This window comes from Canis lupus, chromosome 2, assembly GCF_003254725.2.
Source record: "Canis lupus dingo isolate Sandy chromosome 2, ASM325472v2, whole genome shotgun sequence".
Classification (NCBI taxonomy): Eukaryota; Metazoa; Chordata; class Mammalia; order Carnivora; family Canidae; genus Canis; species Canis lupus.
Window position 1 is genome coordinate 58,325,997 of NC_064244.1, and position 21,261 is coordinate 58,347,257.

The 21,261-nt window shown below is 61.0% G+C and overlaps 1 protein-coding gene across 2 annotated transcripts in view; it reads right to left on the reverse strand.

Moving 5' to 3' along the window:
* Window positions 1-626: 626 nt before the first annotated feature.
* Window positions 627-21,261, reverse strand: part of GNAO1 (G protein subunit alpha o1) — a 175,316-nt gene continuing 154,681 nt past the window's right edge. Inside the window, exons 6-9 of one of the 2 annotated variants that reach the window (XM_025447555.3) lie at window positions 19,512-19,641; window positions 6,092-6,245; window positions 2,864-3,079; window positions 627-1,939 (exon numbers count right to left, since the gene is read on the reverse strand). In XM_025447555.3, the coding sequence (XP_025303340.1) occupies window positions 2,892-3,079; window positions 6,092-6,245; window positions 19,512-19,641 (472 nt within the window). In that variant the 3' untranslated portion in view covers window positions 627-1,939; window positions 2,864-2,891. Of the gene's footprint in view, window positions 1,940-2,863; window positions 3,080-6,091; window positions 6,246-9,397; window positions 13,285-15,565; window positions 15,720-19,511; window positions 19,642-21,261 lie in introns of those variants that run through there. The other variant, XM_025447556.3, reaches the window with a different exon arrangement.

Genomic DNA, 21,261 nt, shown 5'->3' on the forward strand with positions numbered 1-21,261 from the left:
CTGCTTGGCTAAGAAGTGATCTGTGGACTGGACACAAGGACTTTGCCGGGCTGGGTCCCCTCCGGGTCCCAGTCCCAAGCGACGTGCTGATTATTCCAACACCAACCTGGCAAGCTAGCGGAGAGGAGGTAAGACCCAGAGCCTGTAGGAGAGGAGAACCCGGTTGCTCGTGCCGGGCTGCGCCGATCCGTTCTCCTGATTGTCCTGCGGTGGGCTTCCCGGCCCCCCCGGTGCAGCGGGAGAGGCTTTAAAAGGTGTCCAGGTGGATGGATGTGACCCCTTGGTGTGGAAGGCCCAGGCAACTTGGCCTTGTTCTTAGGACCACCCATCCTTTGGCTTTGGTGGGACCACTGACTGGCAGGAAGAAATAGGACCAGGTCTTAGCACAAAATTTGGGGTTACCTGCTTTGCCCACCCCCCACCCTGCCCATCTGCAGGTGGGGAAGGGCCCATACCTGGGCCTTCCTTGCTCCCAGGTGGCTGAGCCCAGCTGGCTCCCCTGGGGGGGTGGGGTGGGTGGAGGTCCTTATCTGGCCCCTACCCGCCAGCCTCCCCCGGCCTATGGCCCAGTCAGATGCCTCCTTCCCTCCTGTCAGAATGAAGGCCGAGGGTGAGAGACTCAGGAATACAGACAAACATTCTCTTTATTGAGCTACACATGAATTTTCCATTAGTCAGAGAAGTAGACTGGCAGTGTGTAAGATATCACAGAAACCTCACCGATTGGGAATAGAAAGGCTTAGAAAGACCCTTGGGCTTTTTTTTTTTTTCTTTTTTCCATTTTTCAAGTTTTTTTTTTTCTGTATTTTTAATTTTTTTGTATGTTTTGTCTTTTCGCCTCCTCTTTATCTGAAATGGCCGTGACTGGTCTTCTTCAGCAAATAGTAAGTCTTAAAAGTGACACCGTGGAGAGGTTTGGGGTTTGGATACTAGTCAAAGTAGAAATGACATAGGACTGATCATGAAAACTGGCTTTCATGTAAACACTACATTCCATCTGTTTTTAAAATTTTTTTTTGTTTTTTTTTCCATGTTGTGGTGTTTAAAAATTTTTGTTGTTGTTGTTGTTCTTTTTATCTGCAGCACAAACATCCCCACATGAGAAGGAGCAAACACAGGTCACTGAAACAAAGGAAAAGGTGGAGAGGGGCGCACACACACAAAGGGAGCATCCATCTGAGAGACTGAGAAGCGAAAATGTCAAAAGGAAAAAAATCCACAACCCCGTTTCCCAAAGACAATGAAAGCTGATCTGGTATGTGATACATAGTGCTTACTGGGACAAAAATAAAAACAAAAAAACAAAAACTTAAAAAATCATAAAGGGAATCTATAGGAAGGAGTTTGGCAGGAAAATCTTCTATAGGGCTCGATTTATATGTTTGATCGGTAGTCGTTCTGGCAGCCACTGGCCAGTGAGAGCTGTGCTTTTCTATGCAAACCTGGAGGGAGCCTGGGGTGGGCTGGGGCACGTGGGCATGGGCTGGGGCGCTCTGGGCAGTGCAGCCTGAGCCCGCTCCCCAGGACCCAAGCCCCCAGGAAGGGCGGGCAGACAGGTGGCACCTCGGCAGGTGCGTGGGCGAGGGGGGGGGCCCTCTACACTGGGGATGGTTGGGGGTGCAGGTGCAGATGTGTATGCTGCTTTATTTCCAAAAAAAAAAAAAAAGACAAATATGGATGAAATGGTGTTTTCCTTTTTCCTCTTTTTTTAAGCTACAAAGCACATGAGAAATGTTCTTTTTTTTCCTTTCAAATTCTAAATGTAAAGACTCAACTAAAACCAGATTCTACAGCATTCTACAGAAATACACAGCCGTCAGTCACTCTGGGGTCGTAGGTTGGACAGGGGCTTGACACAGAAAGGCTGTGTGTCTTACAAAGGCCAAAAGGTCATGCTACCAGGAGGTGAACGCCAACAGCAAAGAGTCCGGGAAGCGGTCTGTAGAGAGAGAGATAAGGGGTCCAGTCTGACCATTTTCTTTGATTTTAAAATCCAACCAACCAACCAAAAAAAAAAAAACAAAACGAAACAACCCTACAGTGTTTTCCATAATATGGGGGTAGGGCGAGGTGGGGCGGCATCAGGAGGATCAGGACGTCCAGGGTCCTCACCTCCCCCCTGCTCCCTCCAGGCCCTTCTCTTCTCCAGGGGCCTGGCTTCGGCTCTGCAGGTGAAGGGCAGCCCTGGTCTCAATGTCCCCGCCCCTCAGCTGCTTCTAGAAAGCAGGCCAAGTCTCCCATTCCTCCGACTCTCGCCTTTGAATAAAGAAAACTCAGGAGACAGTGGATTGGTCGGAGCAACGATTCTTCTAAATTCTTGACATGAACAGCCACCGCCGCCACCCACAGGAGAAGCAGCCTTAGTTTTCCTCTCGTTGGGAGGAGAGGGTAGGGAGGTGTTTAGGGTGTTGGCCATTTTTTGAAGGGCTTTGGAATTTGTGGGAGAGCAGGACAGAACTGAGAACACGGCTTCAGAGGGGCCGGACTACTGCCGGGCCTCCCTTTGCCCTCTGCTCATAGCAGTGGGTCACGGAGTAAGATCACGTGGCTGTTCTTAGAAGGATGGCCTCCCAAATCAGACCCCCATCACGGCGTGTGTGTGAGTGCGTGTGCACGCCGACACGTGCATGCTCATGTGCTGTTCCCGAAAATCCCTGGTGATCTATGGGATGGTGGTCAGTTCTGTCCGAAGCTCTTTCTAATTACAAACTAAAAAGAATTTTTTAATATATATTTGTATATATATAAGGTCTTGTTATACCTTTTTAAAGTTTATTTACCAACTTGCATTTGTTAGTGGTGTGTGTGTGTGTGTGTGTGTGTGTGCACGCGCAAGCTTTTCTGTGAGTGCTGGAATCATTACCAAATAGGTTGCTATACAGGACAAGAGGTCAGTACAAGCCGCAGCCCCGCAGGTTGTTGGCAATGATTATGTCGGTGACGGCGTCGAATACCACCTGGATATTATTCGTGTCTGTGGCACAAGTCATGTGACAATAAATTTCTTTGTTGGGTGAGCGGTTTTTGCTTTCAAATTGTGCTTGGATGTAGGCGGCCGCATCCTCATAGGTATTGGGGCCTGCAACGAGACAACAGGGGAGAGGCCCGGTGAGAGCCGTGGCGGGGTGGGGGTGCTGGGAACTCCTGCCGGAGCCGCGGGCGGTGGGGTTCCGGGGCAGCAGGACCCGGCGGGCGGGCTCAGAGGCAGCTGCGGCCGCACCTGCCCCAAGGTGTGGTTGCATCTTACGTGAAAGACCGTCAGCTTCGTGTTCACCCAGCTCTTGCCTTTTCAAGGCCTTTCACTCTGTTTTCACACTGGACCTACCCAGGCCCCTGGGGGTGCACGGGCCACAGGGCGCCGCCTTGGCTTTCTAGCAGGGCACACCGAGGCTGGGGCCCGGGGCTGCCATCACGACACTCACCCGTGGTCTACACCAGTCCTGCTGCTTCTGAGACACAAGACAGTGAAGTCTGATGGAAGAGCTCCCAGGAAGGGGGTGACCCGGGATCGTGGTGTCCCAGGTGTGGCGGGTGTCGAGCGGTACCCGCGCTCCTTTCTTGAGGGCTTCCTCTCCCGAGGAGCCCCTTGGCAGGGATGGGACGTGGGAGCAGCGGTATCCCCCGGGTGCGGAGGTTAAGGCGTGTGCAGCGTAACTGGCCCGCTGCCCTCCACGATCCCTGGGCTGCCCCCTTGAGCCTGCCTGGGGCCTGGCGGGGAGACCTGTGGACGGTGTGGGGGTACCCGCAAAGAACCAGCTACACCCAGACCTCTGCAGCTCTGCCCCGGAGGCAGCTTTCAATTACCATGAAACGTGGACCGACCCGGAATTGCCTAAAAGTCCATCAGAGGAAGGTGTCCCATCTTCCTGAGCGCAGCTAGGATCTGGCCAGCGTGGAACCCATCCGACCTTTCTCCCCCGGCCCCAGCCGCACCCCTCCCCCGCCCATTCTCCCGCTGGAGGGTGTGAGTCACAGGGGCAGACGGGGCCAAAGGTAAGGGGGTGGGGATGTTTCTGAGGGGGGCTCGGGGCAGAGTCCCCTCCTCCACTCTGCTGTGGGCCCGGCACCAAACGCCAAAGTGCCCGGAGTCTGCGGTGAAAACCTCAAGTCAGTGGCAGCTCGAAGACTAGACCCAGCCCCGCGGTGGACCTCTTCAGGGAGCGTCCTGTCGCAGAGGCCAGGAAGGGCACTGGGGAGGTGAGAAGCCCACGGGGGCGCCCCAGCCACATGGCAGGGGTGCCCAGCGGCGGCGGTCACTACCCTCACACGGTCCGGCCGCCCCTTAGAGCTGCCTCCGGCCCCTGCCCCCTAGCTCGCTGTGTGTCCCGCAGGCCTTGGCACCCCGTGGCGCCACCGCGCTGGTGATGTTTGTCACCCATCGTGGTGAGGCGTGAACTCTAGCTGGATTCCTCTGGAGGCCCTGCAAAACTCTGCGAGGTTTCCCAGATTCAGACCGACTTTCTCTGGGGCGCCCAGAGCCCTACGCTGCCCAGCACTAACACTCACCAGTCCATGGACCCTGTCCCAAACTGGGTTCCCGTGGAGCAGGACCCAGGGGACAGGGAAGAGCCTTTGCAGGGAGGCCTGTGGGGGCTCTGGCTGCCGAGCCCCTCTCCGGTCACAACTTTCTAAGGCCCTGAACTGGTCCCAAAGGGCCCAGCTGAGGCTGAGGGAGGTCAGTCCCATCTTTGAGAGCGAGCTGCAGCCAGGCCCCCCATGGGCCCCTCGGCTCCGGGGCAGCGGGGGGCTGGGCCTTTCCGGCTTGCCCCATGCCCCCCAGACCTGTAGACTCCGGGGCCAGTGCCCCCTTTCTTGGTTTTCATTCTCTGGGTAACACTGATGGTGACGGCCGGTGCTAAGTGGGCTTGGTGCCTGGCTCTGTCCCTCCATCCACGCACAAGGTCCCCCAAGCCGTTGGCACCCCCAGCAGCCTCTGCGGGCCCCAGATGAACGGTGACGGGGTGGTTGGTCTGCCCGCGGCCGCAGGCGGGCTGGCTCTGAGGCTGCTTCTGCCCGCCCGCCTCTTGGAGCCCGTGCCCATCCCCTCTCCACGCACCCAGGGTGTCAAGCGCCCTGCAGATTCGCAAGCAGGGTGGTGCATCAGTGAGGAGATAGGTCCCCCTCCCCACCCAAGGGTGAAGGCCGACTCCTGCTCCTAGTAGACGGGGGTTGGGGGGCTGGCACCCATCTCTTCTGGACTCTGGCTGGCTCGGGGACCTGCAGAGTCCCGGGAGCTGAGTCCATGCTGTCATGTCTCCCTGGGGTGGTCAGAACGTGGGCTCCTGGCTGAGCCTCCTTGGGACACATCCTCCTCTCCACCCCCAGACCCCCTTCCCTGCAGGGGCCACTAGAGGGATGAAGGCTGCGCTCTCCCACCAGCACCGCTCCAGCCTTCAGCAGCGGCCGAACCGGCGAGAGGCACCTGACGCCGCATCCACCCCTTCTGAAGGAGCGTCTTTGGGGGGGTCAGTGATGCATCCTCCCGGGAGCCTCGTGAGAGAGACAGTGCCACCCACACCCCAGAAGGCCAGAGAGAGGCAGGCCGGGGCAGAGGAGGCTTGTGGGGTCAGAGTGGTGTGATTTGAGGAAAGAGCCAGGGGCACAGGAAGAGGGGGACAGCAGGTAGAGTGGGGGGACGGAGAGGGGCATGGGTGGGGGGAGCAGGGGTGGTGGGGGAGGGGTGAAGGCCCCAGCGGGGCACCCAAGCAGGAAGGGGTAAAGGGCAGCCCAGGCCAGCGCGGGGCTCAGGGGAGGCCGCAGCGGGCGGGGGCGGCAGGGCAGTTGTTCTAGAGGGTGAGCAAGATGACAGAGGAGGCCTGTGGCCCTTCCCGCCTCCTGATTCCTGCCAGGTGGCGCTCGGTCGGTGACTGCAACACCCGTGGGTCAGGAGGCTCCCTTTCCCACGGCGCCCGGGCTGCCTCCTGGGACGCGCCAAGCCCGGCCGCAGCCTGCCGTCTCCCTGTCCCCGGTCCCTGCCGGCCCCGGTTCCCGGTCCCTGCCGGCCCGGGGCAGAGCCCTTGCGCAGCCGGCTCCGGCAGGTGGCTCTGGGAGAGCGGGCTCCCCGGCAGAGGCGGGGCCTCCCGACACCCACCTGTGTACTCAGGAAAGCAGATGGTCAAAGGTGACTTCTTGATCTTCTCACCGAAGAGATCTTTCTTGTTGAGGAAGAGAATGATGGAGGTATCGATGAAGAACTTGTTGTTACAGATGGAGTCGAAGAGCATGAGAGACTCGTGCATGCGGTTCTGCAGCCCCAGGCGGGGAGAGAGAGCGGGGGGGGGGGGGGGGGGGGGGGGGGGGCACAGGGAGAGACAAGAAGAGAATTAGGCTTCAGAGGGAGGAACGGGGCTGCTCAGCAGCTCGGCGGGCCTCCTGTGCGCCCAGGGCTCCTCTGAAGGGGACAGTGGAACTGCGACCTGTCACAGCACAGCGTGGCTCAGTCCGCCGATCCGGGCGGTCTACACCCTCCTCCTGGGGCTAATGGCAGACACTGGACCCGGACCCACCATGGCTCCTGGGTGAGGCTGAGGAAAGGCTGACGTGGGCTCTCCCTGTGGCAGAGTCCCCAGCCGCCGGAGGGTCTCCCTGCATGGGCGGGTGTGCAGGGGTCGGGGGAAGGTGCTGGAATGGAGGCCCCGGGGAGCTGGGCTTTGGCACTTCCTGTCCAGGTCTTTCTCTGGGGCCCAATCTGTGGGTGACATCCTCTGGGAGCGGTGAGGGACTTGGCACCCCTCCTGCAGTCGGAGGGGAAGTCACACCAGGCTCCTGCCAGCATCCTCGGGGGGCCACCACTCTGGGGAGACATGTTCCTGCCCAGCTGCCTCCAAGAGCTCTGGGGAGCCTGGCCACTGACCCCTCTGGTGGGGTCACACTCAGCCGTGTCCGACCCTGCAAGGAGTTTGAAGTGGTGCAGACATGAAGTACTGTCTTGCACACAGAAGTCCATTTAGCAAAGGAGTGACTATCCTGGGCACTCCAAGTAGAGCAGGACCTGAGGGGGACAGCCCTGTGCCCTGGGCAAGGACAGACTCATCCTACTGTGGGGTGTCAAGCACATGAACCTGAGGAATGTTTCTTGGCAACGCAGGGGAGCACGTCTCTGCGCGCGAAGGCATTTCTGCATGGGAAGGTGGTTCCTCCATGAAAGGTACCTTCCCAGGGGAAGGGACAGCCACCCACTTTCCCCAAGGACCCTGTCCTAGCCCTGGGAACTTAGCCACTCCAAACCCAGCTCTGTGGGTTACTCCAGGCCACACTGAAACAAACTATTGCAGAGAGGAGGCGTGGGCATCCCTGGGCAGCATTCAATGGGGGTCACCTCATTCCCCGGGGCTGAGCTGGTTCTGAGAGAAAGGCGGGTGAGGAGGATAGTGGACTGGCCACCAGAAGTCACCAGGCCCCGCTCTGCCAAGCACCAAGCCCAGCACTTCACCTGCCTCATGTGACATAGTCTCACCAACCCCTAGGGAATACAGACAGGCGACGGAGCTGGGGCCCAGAAGAGCAGAGGCGTGTACCCGGCCCTGGGCCAGATGCAGAGCTAATGACACGAAATGGGTTTGTCCAGCAAACGAGCAGACCTTTAGAGCAATAAATAATAGAGGGTCATGACCAGCTCTGTGCATCTTCAGTCCCTCTTTGTGACTGCATTATTACACCAGTGGCCTGTGACCAAGGGTCTCACAGCCCCCACCCCCGTTCTTATGGCTAAGGCCAGTTGCTAGAACGAGTTCTCAGCTGCCCCTCGGGAGCCTGGTTCTCGGCTCCTCTGGGAGCTGCAGCAAACGGCCCTGTCCTTGTGCTCTGAGACCGGTTCAGCAAAACCTCTGATCCTGTTACCCTCCTGGCCTCGACCGGCACATTCCACCCCCAGCCCCCCGCGGGCCTGTTGTCTGCACAGCTGCACTCGGGGAGTGGGGGGACCCATCTGCCCTGGTGGACTCCACCGGGCCTGTTCAGAGGACGGGTGGAGGCCAAGGCCGAGGGCTGGGGACACTCGGGCTCCCTGTGCCACCTCCGCAGGAGGAGTAGGGATGCTCTGCCACCCGAGGACTCAAACGAAAAGGCCTCCCTCCACACAGCCACCTGGTTCCGTAGCTGCTCCACCAAGAGCTGGAAGCCCATGGCCAGAGGCCAGCTCCCAAGTCCACTGCACAACCGCCCCAGCCTTAGCCCCGGGGGTCGCGGTGGGGACATATACTGGAGGGCTCAGGACCAGGAGGGGTGGCCCGGGTGACCTGAGCCGAGCAGGCCGGGCTGAAGGGCTTGCAGGACGAGTGCAGTTGCGCTCGGCTCAGCCCCCCACGGCCTCTGCCCAGGGGGCCGGGCACACGCACGCACCTGCTCCCAGAGCACACAGTCTAGCGGGGGGACGGTGCACGCACGCGGAGGTCTCTGGCCTGCAGCTCTGCGCAGTGGGAGCCGGGTTTGCGGGGAGGGTCTCGGAGGAGGTCCTGGAGGCTCAGGAGAACCGTGGGGAGGGGAGGCGCCAGCACCGAGCCCGTCCCCACCCGCGGGCCTGACCGCCGCCCTGCGCACACTGACTGCAACCCACCCCCAAGGAGCCCGGAGCTCGTCCTTGCAAGCTGCCCCGGAGGAGGGGGACGCAGGAGGACACACGAAATGGAGACAGCACCACGTGAGAACAGAGGAAGAAGCCAGAGATGACAAGCAGGCAACAGCCACCCCCTCCTGCCGGTCACCTTCCTGGCCCGCACACCCGCCCCCGCCGCTGCAGGAAAGCTTGGGCCCCCTGGCCGCTGTGTCCCCAGGGCAGTGGTGTGGCCCCACCAGGCACGCTGTGACCACCCCGAGGGGTCAGCAGGGCCCGGCCGGTTGCCAGGATCCTCCGGCCCCCAGAAGACTGTGCCCCTTGGCCAGGTGGCCCGCAGTCCTGGCCCCGGGGTGGCTGGGCCGAGCGCGAGGACAGGTGTGGGTGTCATGGTGTCGTGCGGCTACACTGGCGGAAGCTCTGAGTGCGGACACAACACAGCACGCTCGCGCGAGGAAGCTGGCACTTTTATTAACGGCAGGTCACTAATAAATACATTACGGCAGCCAATAAATTATTACAGTAACTAGAGATTTATTAAACCAACAAGTCACTCTTCTTACAAAATTATAGTTAATGTGGGGTGGGCGGCGGCAGGGCTGGCAGGTGGGGCCGCTGCACTTCAGGGAGGTTTGCTAAGGAGGGAGCAGGCCCTGGCTCCCCTTTGCTGGGGACAGGGTGGGGGCAGATGGGCCAAAGCAGGTGGGGAGGAAGCCTGGGGGGGATGGTGGGGGGGAGAGATCGGGGGGGGGGGGGTGGGGGGGGGGATGGTGGGGAAGGGGCCTGGGGAGGGACGGTCAGAAAGGAGGTCTGGGGGGTATGGTGAGGAGGAGGCGGGGGGGGGGGGGGGGGGGGACGGGGGGGAGGAGATCTGGGGGGAGGGTTGGGAGGAGGTCTAGGAGGTACACTGGGGAGGAGCCAGGAGAGGAGCAGGAGCCCCAGGGCCTGGCTGCTGCCAGGGAGGCAGCAGGGGTGGGGCGGGGGGAGGGAGATGGCCGGGCCTGTGCTCAGCAGGGCGGCAGAGCTGCAGGCTGTGCAAATGGACTGTGGGCTCCTGCTGGTGGTCCTGAGCACTGGGCCTGGAGCAGAAAGCTTCCCCTCCAGAGGGACCCCCTCTCTGCCGAGGGCCTGGGACTGTGGGACTCGAAGGCTGCCTTCCTGCTTCTGTGCCAGCCTGCCTCTCCCTCGCCGGGGGTCTTGGTCTGCCTGGGGCGGGGTGTGTCCGCAGCCCCAGAGCCCCCAGAGGGGAGGCCCCACTACGCCTCTGGGCGGCAAGGTTCAGGACTGGCTTCCCTGCGGGGTGGCTGTGGGGAGGCGGAGGCCCGACCACCAACACCCAGCGGCAGCTCCCACGCTGGCCCTGTTCCCCGGTCTGCTGCTGTGCCCTGTCCCCTGCCCGGGGCCGCTGGGACCCTTCAGTCTGTAGGCTTGGGCGCCAACTCGGGGGACTGAATCCATGGTGGCCACAGAGCCAGAGCCTCGGGCCTCAGGGCCTGCGAGCTGCCAGGGTGCACCTAACTTCCGCAAGGCTCAGAGGAGAACCTGCTCAAGGGGGCTGGACAGAGCTGCGGCCGCTGGGCCGGCGGATTTCCCTGCCTCAGGGAGGCCCGGGGGAGGGTAACTGGAAACACTCTTGGGAGCAGCCCCCCCCGCAGGGCTCGGCCTGCAAAGGGCAGGGCCTGGGGAGAGGACTAGGCGGCCCGGCGGCTTGCGGGCCGGCGGCCTAGGGGGGCCCTCGCTGCTGCTGCCCAGCGCAGGCGTGGACGTGGACGGCGCCGCGGGGTGGGGGCTGGGCGGGGGCCAGAGGTGGCTCTGCCGGCACCAGAGCGGGTGGGGGTCTCCCGCCTGTCCGCCACCACTCCTGGGCAGGCGCACACGACGCCTGCTGGGCACGACCCCTGCTGGGCCAGACGGGAGACGAAGGGGCCGGCCCGGCATCTAAGGCCTCCGTGGAAGCTGGCCACAGAAGGCAGAGTGTCGCAGCTGTTGGCAGGGGACCCAGAGCCAGGGAGAGCCCCCACTGGGCCCGGAGAACCGCTCCCCCCAGCCAGGCCAGAGAGCCCCGGAGCTCTCTCAGTTCTCAGCAGGAAGGCCAAGGCTGGGCCTTCGTGAGGGCAATGGGTGCAGGGCACGGAACTTGCTCACAGGCAGCTAGATGGCAGGCACGGTTTTCATGGGTTTGGCAAAGGTGCTCCTCCTAGAAATCCAGTTTTTCCTTAGCCTGCTAAATGAGGGCGATCCTCAGACACTAAGCACGGTCCTTTTGGGGACATGCACGGGGCCACTGTAGACAAGAGACCCACCCAGGTCTCGTCTCTCACACTCTCAACCTCTTCCCCTTATACACGCGACGGAGCCAAAATTCATTGTCACCCTCTGTCATCCCTCCCCACAGTGGAGCCACCGGTGTGACGAGGATGGGAGACGCAGCGGAGGGAGGGAACTTCATCCTGGATACCCGCTCCTTGGGGGCTTCCACCCCGGGAGAGACAGTGGGAGCATTGCAAGCAGCAGCAGGGCGGCACAGGGCACAGAAGGACAGGAAGGCCCCAAGTGACCTGCCCCTCTGGCCCCTCTAATGCTGCAGACAGGGGTCCGGGTGGGGGCAGCGGGGCGATGGAGAGCCCTAGGCCCAGGTGGCCAGTGACTTCCACGTCCAGGGCCATGGCCTTAGAGGTGGGGCTGGCCAAGCACCTCTCCTCTCGGCAGCTGCTTTGGAGTGCGGGCTCACGGGGCAGAGTTAGGGGCGCAGCTGATCACAGCAGGGTGGTAAGGCCGGGACATAACTCCTGTGTCTTTGCTGCTGGGCATAATGGCCTCACTGGCCCTGGCTGCTCATGGCGTCGGGACTGTTGGTTCTAGGGGCCTGTCCTCTGCTGTGCCCCAGCACCTGCTACAAGGTACCTGGTACAAGTACTGGACTTGGGCTGGTGGGCCGGTTCCTGCAGCCTGGCCGCCTCATGATTTCCCACAAGGCCAGGGGCAGCAGCGAGAGCACCAGATGAGGCATCTGGCACTAGGGAGGACGCCCTGGGCTTCCCGTGCACCAGCCAGGGCTTCATGCCTGCTGGAACCAAGAAACCCAAAGCTGATGGCATGGGGCTCTTCCTGGCTCTAGGCCATCCAGGGGGCTGGGAAGGCAGTCCGGAGTGGAGCCCGGGAGGGCAGATGGCTTGAAGAAGGAGCCAGAGGCCTCCCCAGGGGCACCCCGGGGCTCCCAGGGAGAGCCTGCCTGGGGTGTTGGCTGGTGGCCTTGGCCCATGGGAGGCCCCTGCATGTGAGAGAGAGGTGTGCTGACCGCCCGAGGCCAGCGAGGGCCTGGGTTACCACAGTCACCCCACCCCTTTCTGCTCAGGGACCTCTGTAGCAAAGCCCTTGCAAGGTAACCTAGGACTCCCTCCAGAGAAGGGGGCGCTGGGAGCCAGCCTGGCCTCCCTCATAGTGTACGTTTGAGGATGGTGGTCCCACCCTCTGTCCTCCTCTGCTCCTGAGGGCTGGCAGGATGCCACAGGCTTTGGACAGACTCTGGTTTCCTCACTGAGACAGAAGGAAGCTAGGGTCTTGGCTGCAGGCTTGGGCCTCCCCAGCCACAGAACACAGGGCCTGAAGGGCCCTGCCTGCCCTTGCTGAGTTGGATTCACTGTGAATTCGAGAAGGAAAAGCAGGTCTACTCACATTCTAGAGCAGCTGCGTGACACCCAGGCGACTGAGAGAAAGTGTGGGTCACCCCTGAGCCTTGAGCACCGGGCATGTGAGGCTCTCATCCCAGTCAACACCACAGCTACTTCCCCTCAGCCTCCCCTCCTCCTCCCCCCACCTCCCTCCAGGCGCGAGGCTCCACCCCTCCCACCATCAACCACAGGCCTCTGCAGTATGTCAGTCTCAGAAGCATTCCCTGATCTCTGAGGAGTCAGGGATCGGGGTTCCCAGGAAGGCAACAGGAACCAAGGGTGTGCAAGGAAGGATGGCCCAGAGAAGAAAGGGCCTGGGCCAGGGGGCTGAGATCCAGGTAGAAGGAGGGAGGCACTTGCCAAGGTCGAGCTCTGGGACCCTCTCGCCTTTGGGAGGGTCCCACCCTGGCTTTTGGTGACGGAGCTGCCCTCGACCAGAGAGACCTCAGAAAAAGCTGAGCAGGGGCTCCTGCTGGCCCCACCCTGGCCAGCACCCTGCCCCCCGGAGCCACCCTCACACAGGAGGAGACCCTGGGACTTGGAGTACGAGTCACGAGTCACCGAGTGTAGTGCATGCCCATTCTGGGCCAAACGGCGGCCAGGCCTCCCTCCCCCCAGGACACGACACTCAGAGGCGAAGCAGAGGCCAGCAGGGTGGGTGCCTGCGCAGCCCCATGTTACCACATGTTCTGATGCCTGGGGGCAGGGCAGCCGGTGGAGGTGTGCCTGTGCTCTCCCTCCGTGCTCCCGCCCCTGAGGCTTCTTGGTCGAGTGCAGAGAGTGGCGTGAGCGGTGGCGGTGCTCCGGTTCCAGGGCAGAGGATGGGGCAGAGGGCCAGGCAGGGAGGTGGGCAGCCGGCAGGTGAGGCAGGGGCTCAGTAGAGGCCGCAGCCCCGCAGGTTTTTGGCGATGATGACGTCCGTCACGGCATCAAAGACAAACTGGATGTTGTTGGTGTCAGTGGCGCAGGTGACGTGGGTGTAGATCTCCTTGTGGGCTGACTTGTTCTTGCTCTCGTATTGGGCCTGGATGTAAGCCACGGCTTCTGTGAAGGCACTGGGGCCTGCAGAAGAGACCAGGGGTGGGCCGGTGAGGCGAGGCCCGGCCTCCCCTGCGACAACCCCAAGGGCAAAACCTGACGGTGGGGTGGGGTCCAGGGCTCAGCTAAGCCAACAGGGGACGCGAAATCCAGTCTGGAGTCCGCGTCCAGCATGAAAACAACGAAGCATAATGATCAAAGCTCGCTGTGCCTCATCTGTATTAAGGGTGAGTCCTGTATCATGAAGCTTCTGATTTCCTTTTAAATTTGCACCCACTGCCTCTTGCTCCAAGTGTTCTTAATGCTGTGGCTGTGGGTCTTGCTTAGAGAGGGTGGCCCTGGCTGAGACACCCTGTAGGCAGGTCCTCCCCGGGTCACCTCTTTTGGCCATTGCTGGGCGCCCGTGAGCCACCTTGGCCTCCTCCCTCCTCCTTCTCACCCTTTGCCTTTCTCACATTCGCTACCAGGTATTAACAACTGCCTGGCGCCGCTGCCGTCCTGGGGGGTGCCACAGTACCCTGTTCCCGGTGAGCCCAGGGCCAGGTGTTTCCAGAAAGCAGTTGCTGTCCGGGAGAAGCAGAACAGGACTCCTGGCTTTGCACTGAAGCCCCCACAGGCTCCAGGAGTCTCGGCCCAGGCATCGTAGGGCTGCCAGCACCTGCCAAAGGCAGGCAGGGAATGGAGCTGGATCTTACAGCCACAGTGCTCACTGGGGTGGAAGTCTGGGGGTGGCAGCCCCTTAGGTACCTGGGCACATGGGCCTGGCCTTGAGGGCTTACCAGACCACAGCTCCTTCTGAAATCAGGGCAGGAGGTGAGGGAGAGTGTCCCTGGACTTACAGGTAATCACTCAGGCCTCCTGAGCTCCAAACTAGCCTCAGTGACCAGCCCATCTTGCCTGCTTCCGCTCTACTGCAGGCCACAGCCCAGATCACCCAGGGTGGGACCCACAAACCCCCAACTCATGGCTACAAGGCGGCTGACTGGGGGGCATGAGGGCCTTGTCCATCTCCGTTCGCCTGCCACTGGGGGGCCTGGCCTTTGGGGAAATGGAGACAATACTGCCTGCCTGGCCCAAAGCCCCGACCCCCCACATCTACTCTCAGGGAAGTAGGGTTTGGCCTGGGGGCTTCCCTGACAGGCCTGCCTCATTGGGACTCTGCCCCTGCCCTGTGCTTTCCAGGTCAGGGGCTGGTCAGACCGGGGATGCCCACTTCTCCACCCACTCACCCCTCTGGCCAGGCTCTGGTCATCTGGAAAAGCCAGTGGGCACTTGGGCCGTTCTGACCACCTCTGCTGGTGCAGGGGCCCCGTTTACGCTGCCTTCCCTGGCTGTCCGTATGTCCCACAGTTAGGCAAACTGTGGCAACATTAACAGAGGTGGCTCTGACCTCCTTAGCCCCTCTGCAGGGAGCCCAGGGGCTCTGCTGCTTGAGAAGCCCTGTCATAGCCAAGGGGCCACTCGTATCTTATAAGAGCCCGTGCAGGAGGTGCTGTTACAGCACGTGTTAGTTACAGTCTTCACAGTGATAGCAGGGACGCCTGGGTGGCTCAGCGGTTGAGCCCCTGCCTCTGGCTCAGCACGTGATCCTGGGGTCCTGGGATCCAGTCCCACATCGGGCTCCCTGTGAGGAGCCCACTTCTCCCTCTGCCTCTGTCTCTGCCTCTCTCATGAATAAATAAATAAAGTCTTAAAAAAAAACAGTAATAGCAAATGCTCAGTGGGCACTTATCATGGGCCGCTGCCACGCTAAGTTCTCCATGCTCATTAGCTCACTTTGTCCTCACAGCAAGTCCTGAGGGAGGGCTGCTTAATCCCAGTGATTAACCCCAACTTGCAGACGTGGAAGCGGGAGCCTCGACAAGTTATGTAACCTGCTATGAGTGGCAGAGCTGGGCATGACCCTCGGGCTGCCTGACCCAAAGCCCCGCTTTTAAGCCCCTTGTCACCCTGATGCTGTCACCTCTCCGATACTGTGTTTACAGATGCCTGAGCCGAGGCCCCCAGAGGGGTGGAGCTCACACAGCCTGTGCGTGTGGCAGAGCCAAGATTCCAGCCTTGCACCCCCTGACCAGGAAACTCGAGCGGCCCGCCTGCCCAGCCGGCCTCCCAGCGGCACATCTTGGGGATGGGGGAGGCCCGTCTTCGGCTCTGTGCTGGGTTCTTCCTCACAGAATGCCCTGCATCCTCAGAGCACGGTGAAGGCTCACTGGGCTCAGTAACGGGGTGGCTCCCTCAGGGATTCACGTGGCCAGAAGCAGTGACGCAGGCTCCTGCTCTAGCTGCCGGGATGGGGGCTCTCTACCTGTGTATTCGGGGAAGCAGATGGTTAACGGGGACTTCTTGATCTTCTCTTCAAATATGTCCTTCTTGTTAAGAAACAGGATGACAGATGTGTCTGTGAACCATTTGTTGTTGCAGATGCTGTCGAAAAGCTTCAGGGACTCGTGCATGCGGTTCTGCAACAGAGTGGAGAGGCAGGTGAGGGCTGGCAGTGCCCGGGGCACCCGACTCCCCACGGCCACCGACACAGCGCGCCAAGCAAAGGAAAGGCCCACGGAGGTGGCTAAATGCACCACTGAGGGATGGAGATGGGACAACCTGCAGGACAAATGAGACACGCTCCTTACTTCACTCCACACGCGGGCAGGCTGCCCCCCGTCCCCCGCCCCCTGGCCCAGGCCAGCGAAGTCCCTGGATGGGCCCCAGCTCACAGAGAGGACATGCACCATGCACGCAGGGGGCACCACCATCCGACACGTCTACACGGAGCCATGGGCCATGCACAGTTCTCTACCAGGGTCTCATTCGGTTTCACCAGCAGGGGTGGGAGGGTGCACACATTCCTTTGGGAAACATTAACCGAGGATGGAGAGATCCTCGAATTAATCCAGAGTTGGAAGCAGACACCAGGGGGACAGCGTCTGGGGGGTGATCTTGCTGTGGCCTTGGTGTAGTCAGGGGATTGGGTTGGTTGGCTGGGCCACGGCTGGGCCGGGGGTGGCTCTGGGTGCGAGCCAGTTGTTGGGGCTGGTTTCTCAGTAGAGTGGCCAGAAGAACCCCAAGAAGAAACCCAGCAAAACAGATTAACACAGAAAGAAAGATAAAAACCCAGAATACAGGAGGAAAAGAGAGAGAAAAAAACTGAAATATTGGCTCAACCAGTCTTGGGTTCGGGGAGTCAAGGCCAGCCCATCCTGAGGCCCCTACACAGGCTGGCGGAGGCCACGGTCCCCTGGGACCAAGGACGAGGATGGTGGGAATGGGCGGGGCAGGCAGTCACAGCAAAGTCACCCGGCGGGGCCCTGACAACCTGGTGCTTTCAACTCTTAACTGGTGGTTTCGGTTGGAGGGAGGCGCTTCATACCTGCCCAGCTTGGAGCATCTCTCAGAATCTGCTCATGGTTTTGGCCTTGGTTTGACAAGTTAAGGCCCGGCTGGCGGTGGAGACGACAGTGGCAGTGAAGAAGTGGTGGCAGGCCGAGGCCTGGGGCCGCTGGAGCCACCGGCCTGAGGCATGAGGACAGGACGAAACCCTCGGGCTGCCAGGGTGCAGTGGATGGGGCGGCCTGCCGGTGGGTGGGCGGCCTGGAGCCCCCTGGTCAGGCTCCTCTGTCTTGGCTGTCCCATGAGTGCCTCGAGGGTCGTGTGGGCTAAGCACAGAGGAAGTGTGAGGACCAAGGACAGTCAGCAGGGTCTAGTTCTTGCCTCCCGGGGGTGGAGTGTCTGTGTCTCACAGCTCGTCCTTTCGCCACACGCTTGGCTGGAGCAGCCTGACCGCAGCCATCTCCTGAGCGCAGAGTCCTGGGTGCTGTGGGTCTCACCACTGCCCATGAGGCTGCTCAACCACTGAGGACATTTTATGAAGGAAGAAGGGAGAGGCTGCCCATGCTCACCCGGTGGCAGATGTGGGGCCGGGACCAGGCTCTGGACCAGACCCTTCTGGCTCCCCAGCTGCCCAATGCTGCCGTGTCCCAGACACACAGACATTCACTTGGTTCTCTAGCAATGGTATCGTTCTTGCTGCCCCCGTGGCACTGAGCCGTCTTTGTGCATGGTTGTCATGTCCTGAAGCCCATTCCTGGAGGGGCTGCTGCTCTTCCCAGTAGGCAGAGGCAGCCTGCTTTGGGGCAAAAAGGGCTCCAGAAAAAGCCCATTCTTGGCCTTGGCTTCCCCAAGGTCCTGTGCTTCTGCCCTTATGAACAAGGGCAGCGGAAACGGGACAGGAAGAGAGAGGATAGAGGGTAGAAGAGGAACAGTAAAGGCAGGAAGAAAAGGAGGCGAGGAGTGTGGGGGCTGGGCTCCCAGCACAGTAGCGGGGCTGATGAGGTGCTTGCAGAGGTCTGGCCAGGCTGGACAGAGCACAAGGCCTGGCACCTAACCAGCCCCACATTCACTGGGGGCCTTGTGGCGGCCAAACCCACACAGGTGTCCCTTGTGCTTCTGGGCGAGTGAGAGGCCCAGCCCTGTGGCTGCTGAGCCTGGAACCTGGGTTTAGGCTGTGTGCATGCCCGGGAGGGCAGGTGGCAGGGGAGGGGCCCTCCTACCCTCCAGTTCTCAGTTTTCTTTGCAACCTGTGGCTGGGCTAGCATCGCACTCACTGCCCAGCCCTGCTTCTTACTCCTGGGCATTGGAGGGAGCGAGATGAGCCAAGTGCAGCCCAAATCATGCAGGTGGCTGCCTGGACAGCGAATAGCAGCTCCAAAAACAAAGAGTCATCGGCGAACAGTGAGAGATGTGCTGGGGCTGTCCCCGTGCAGGGATGCACGGTGGGGGGCGCAGCCAGGAGCCATCCCGGGCTGTGGGGTGGCCAGTGAGTCTGGGTCCAAGCACAGCCCAGGGTATGTGTCTACCCACCAGGCTCCAGGGAGCTAGAAGCTGCAGCCTGCCGAGGCCACTGAGGATGACTGTTACCAGAGAGAGCTCACAGCCAAGGCCCCAGGACCTTGCCCCTGGACAAGGCGGGGCTTAGAGGGCCTTGTTGGAACTCAACTTAGGGATGTAGTTGGCCCCAAAAGAGGAAGGCAAGGTGGACAAAGCAGCATGAGGATCACCCACCCTGCCGGCGGCTCCAGTCCCACTCTGCCAAGACTCAGCACCATGTGGGTCTCTCCCCACAGCACGGCACCCCCAGCCCACAGCCTCTCAGATCTGCACAGCAGCCCTGTGGGAGCGACAGGCCAGGGCCGAGGCGGAGACACACCCAGAGAGAAGCCCACCTTGTCCAGGGTCTACCATGACTGCAAACTGCTTCATGCTCTCAGTGCCGACTTTGAGAGCCTCGGGGTCTGAGTGTAGGTCTGAGTGAGGGTCGGAGTGTGCTCCCCACAGAAGCAGCTGACAAATGCCAAGGGCACGACCCCACAGCCAGGACCCCAGAGCCCCCAGGAGATGCCACAGGCTCGTCTCCAGGGAGCCCACGGGTGCATCATGCCAACACTGGCTTACCCCAGAGGCTCTGACACCCCCCACAAACAGAGACAGTGGCCAGTGACACCACAACCCGCAGCTGAGTGCTGCCGTGCCAGAAACTGTTCTGAGCATTTCATGCGCAACCTGTGATTCTATCGCTGATGGCCCCCGACAAAGGTACTATTGTTACCCTGCTTTGACAGATAAAGGTAACAGAGGTAGGGAGTGGGCCACTGGAATTGGGCAGGGAACCGGGAGTAGGCCCAGAGGAAGGCTGCACCTCTCTCCAGGTGAGGGTCTCCCTTTGAAGCCAGCTGGGCCGTCCTCCGAGGCCCTGGACTGAGGACGATGGGGGGACAGCAGGTGGAAGCCGGGGCTGCATCCTCTGAGGAGGGGCCCTGCACCCTGCTGCCAGGAACCAGCACACCACGGCCGTGCCCCTGCCGGCCACAGATGGCTCTCCTGGCCACAGCCTGGCCAGCGCTCAGGGCGGGCTCTCAGGCCTAAGAACAGCTGTCTGTCTTACATATATTCTTGCTTGACTACACCTTGATTTCTTTTAGGATTTGCTTAATTCCGTTCTGGCGCCATGGCCTCTGTGTCTCTGCTGTGATTACTGAAGAGGCACTAACTGCTGGCAGCCCAGAGGTTGCAGGGATGTCTGTCATCCATCTGTACACAGCCCCTGAGCCAGGGCGGGCCTCCGTGGCCTCTCCTGCGCCTGCATCACGAGGCGTCTGCCTGGCTGCAGTTGCAAGAAGTAGCAGGCCCGGCCCCCCAGTGGCGGAACCCCAGCCGCTGAGTGCGGTCACAGGCCGGGCAGGCCCAGGGCCACTCACCGTGGTCTCGTCTTCATGGAGCACCTGGTCGTAGCCGCTGAGTGCGACGCAGAAGATAATGGCTGTGACGTCCTCGAAGCAGTGGATCCACTTCTTGCGTTCAGATCGCTGGCCCCCGACGTCGAACAGCCTGGTGGAGAGAGAGGAGAGCTATGGGCCATGGATGGTGGGGCGTAGACAGGTGTGGGAATGCCTGCAAGCCCTGAGAGGGTGCTGATGGGCAGACTAGTGCCGTCTGCCCGGCAAGGGGCTGCGCTCACATGCTGGGGCTCGAACACCTGCAGCTGCATGAAGGGGTGCACCTCGGCTGGCTCCCCCCATAAATGCCTCTGTGAGGCCCTCTGCCCACAAGGGGCAATGTGCACATCCTGTTCCTGGCCTTCTGAATGTGTCCATTCCTGTCTGTGGTCTCGGCAAACTCCAAACCTGGGGGGGGGGGGGGAATGTCAGGGGGGCTGGGATCGGCACCCATTACTTGGAGGGAAAAGGAGGCACCACAGGGTGAGGGCCCCGTGGTCCTGGCAAGAACGAGGATGGTGGGACTAGGGTTTGGCCTGGGTGCATCTGCAGACAAAGCCTCATCTCTGCTCTATGCCAGCCCTTCCTGGCAGCTGGCTACCTGCCTCTCCCCCTCTAGACACCACCTCCCAGGGAACACGAGGGCTGTGGGCAGGTGGGACCAATGTCCTGGAAGTCAGAGGTCAGTCTCATGCCACCTAGGCCTGGGCCCTGGCCCTGTATGTACAGGGACCCCAAGCCCTCCCGGCAGAGAACAATTGCAGGCAGAGGCCAGCGTAAGCTCCAGGCAAGGAAGCAGGTGGAGTTCCCATCTCACCCCCACCTCCACTTGGATCCTGCTTCCACATCTGAAATACAGGGGCAGGGGCATGGCTCTGTGAGCCCTCCACCATGCGTATGCTCAGACTCTGCCTGCTGCGCAGCCCTATGCCCAGAGGGGCAAGCTGGAGACACTTGGCCCGGTGCTGCACTTCCCAGGTTTAGGGGAGGCTCTTGTGTCCAATGCTGCCTGTTGGGCCCAGGGCCCCGGAGACAGAACCCCAGCTCCCTCAGCCTGTCTGGGAGCAGGCAGGAGCTTGGGAGGTGGTATGGGATCCCCAACCTCTCTTCCTGCTCCACGGACACCAGGAACCACATCTGGAAGGTAGGTGGGGGCAGGACCGGGACTCTCAGGCCTCAGTACAGAGAGGTTACCGCAGGTGGGGGCACAATCTCCAGGAGGCCCTGAGAAATCCAGCTTCATGCCTCAGGCTTCTGTTCTGAGGCACTCAGAGCTCCTAGACTTGAGCTGTGCTCTGTGCTTGGGCACAGCCTCGGTTTCCCCACATGTACCTAGAGATGGTGGGTCAGCTGATTTCTGAGCCCCTTCCAGCTCTGAGATTATCTGGGTCCTTGAGGTCGCACAGACACTGCTTGGGCTTATCCATCCCTCTTTCCCTCTCCACACAGGGAGGCCTTTGAGGGGCCACCAGGGGGATTTTCCCTCCTCCTCCTCCTCCTCCTCAGAAGTCACTCAGGGACAGGACTCCCCTCCTTCGTCCACTCACATCCTCCCTGTTCCTTGGAGACCCCCTCCAGGATGCCTCTTCCAGGAAGCCTCCCTGGTCATCCTGGCCCCTGAACTTGGTGGAAGACAGACTCACAGACAGGTCCCTTCTTGTCTCGAACTGCCTGTCCCCAGTGGAAAGCTCCCCAAGGCAGACGAGGTCAAGAGGTCAAGAGGCTGGTGTCT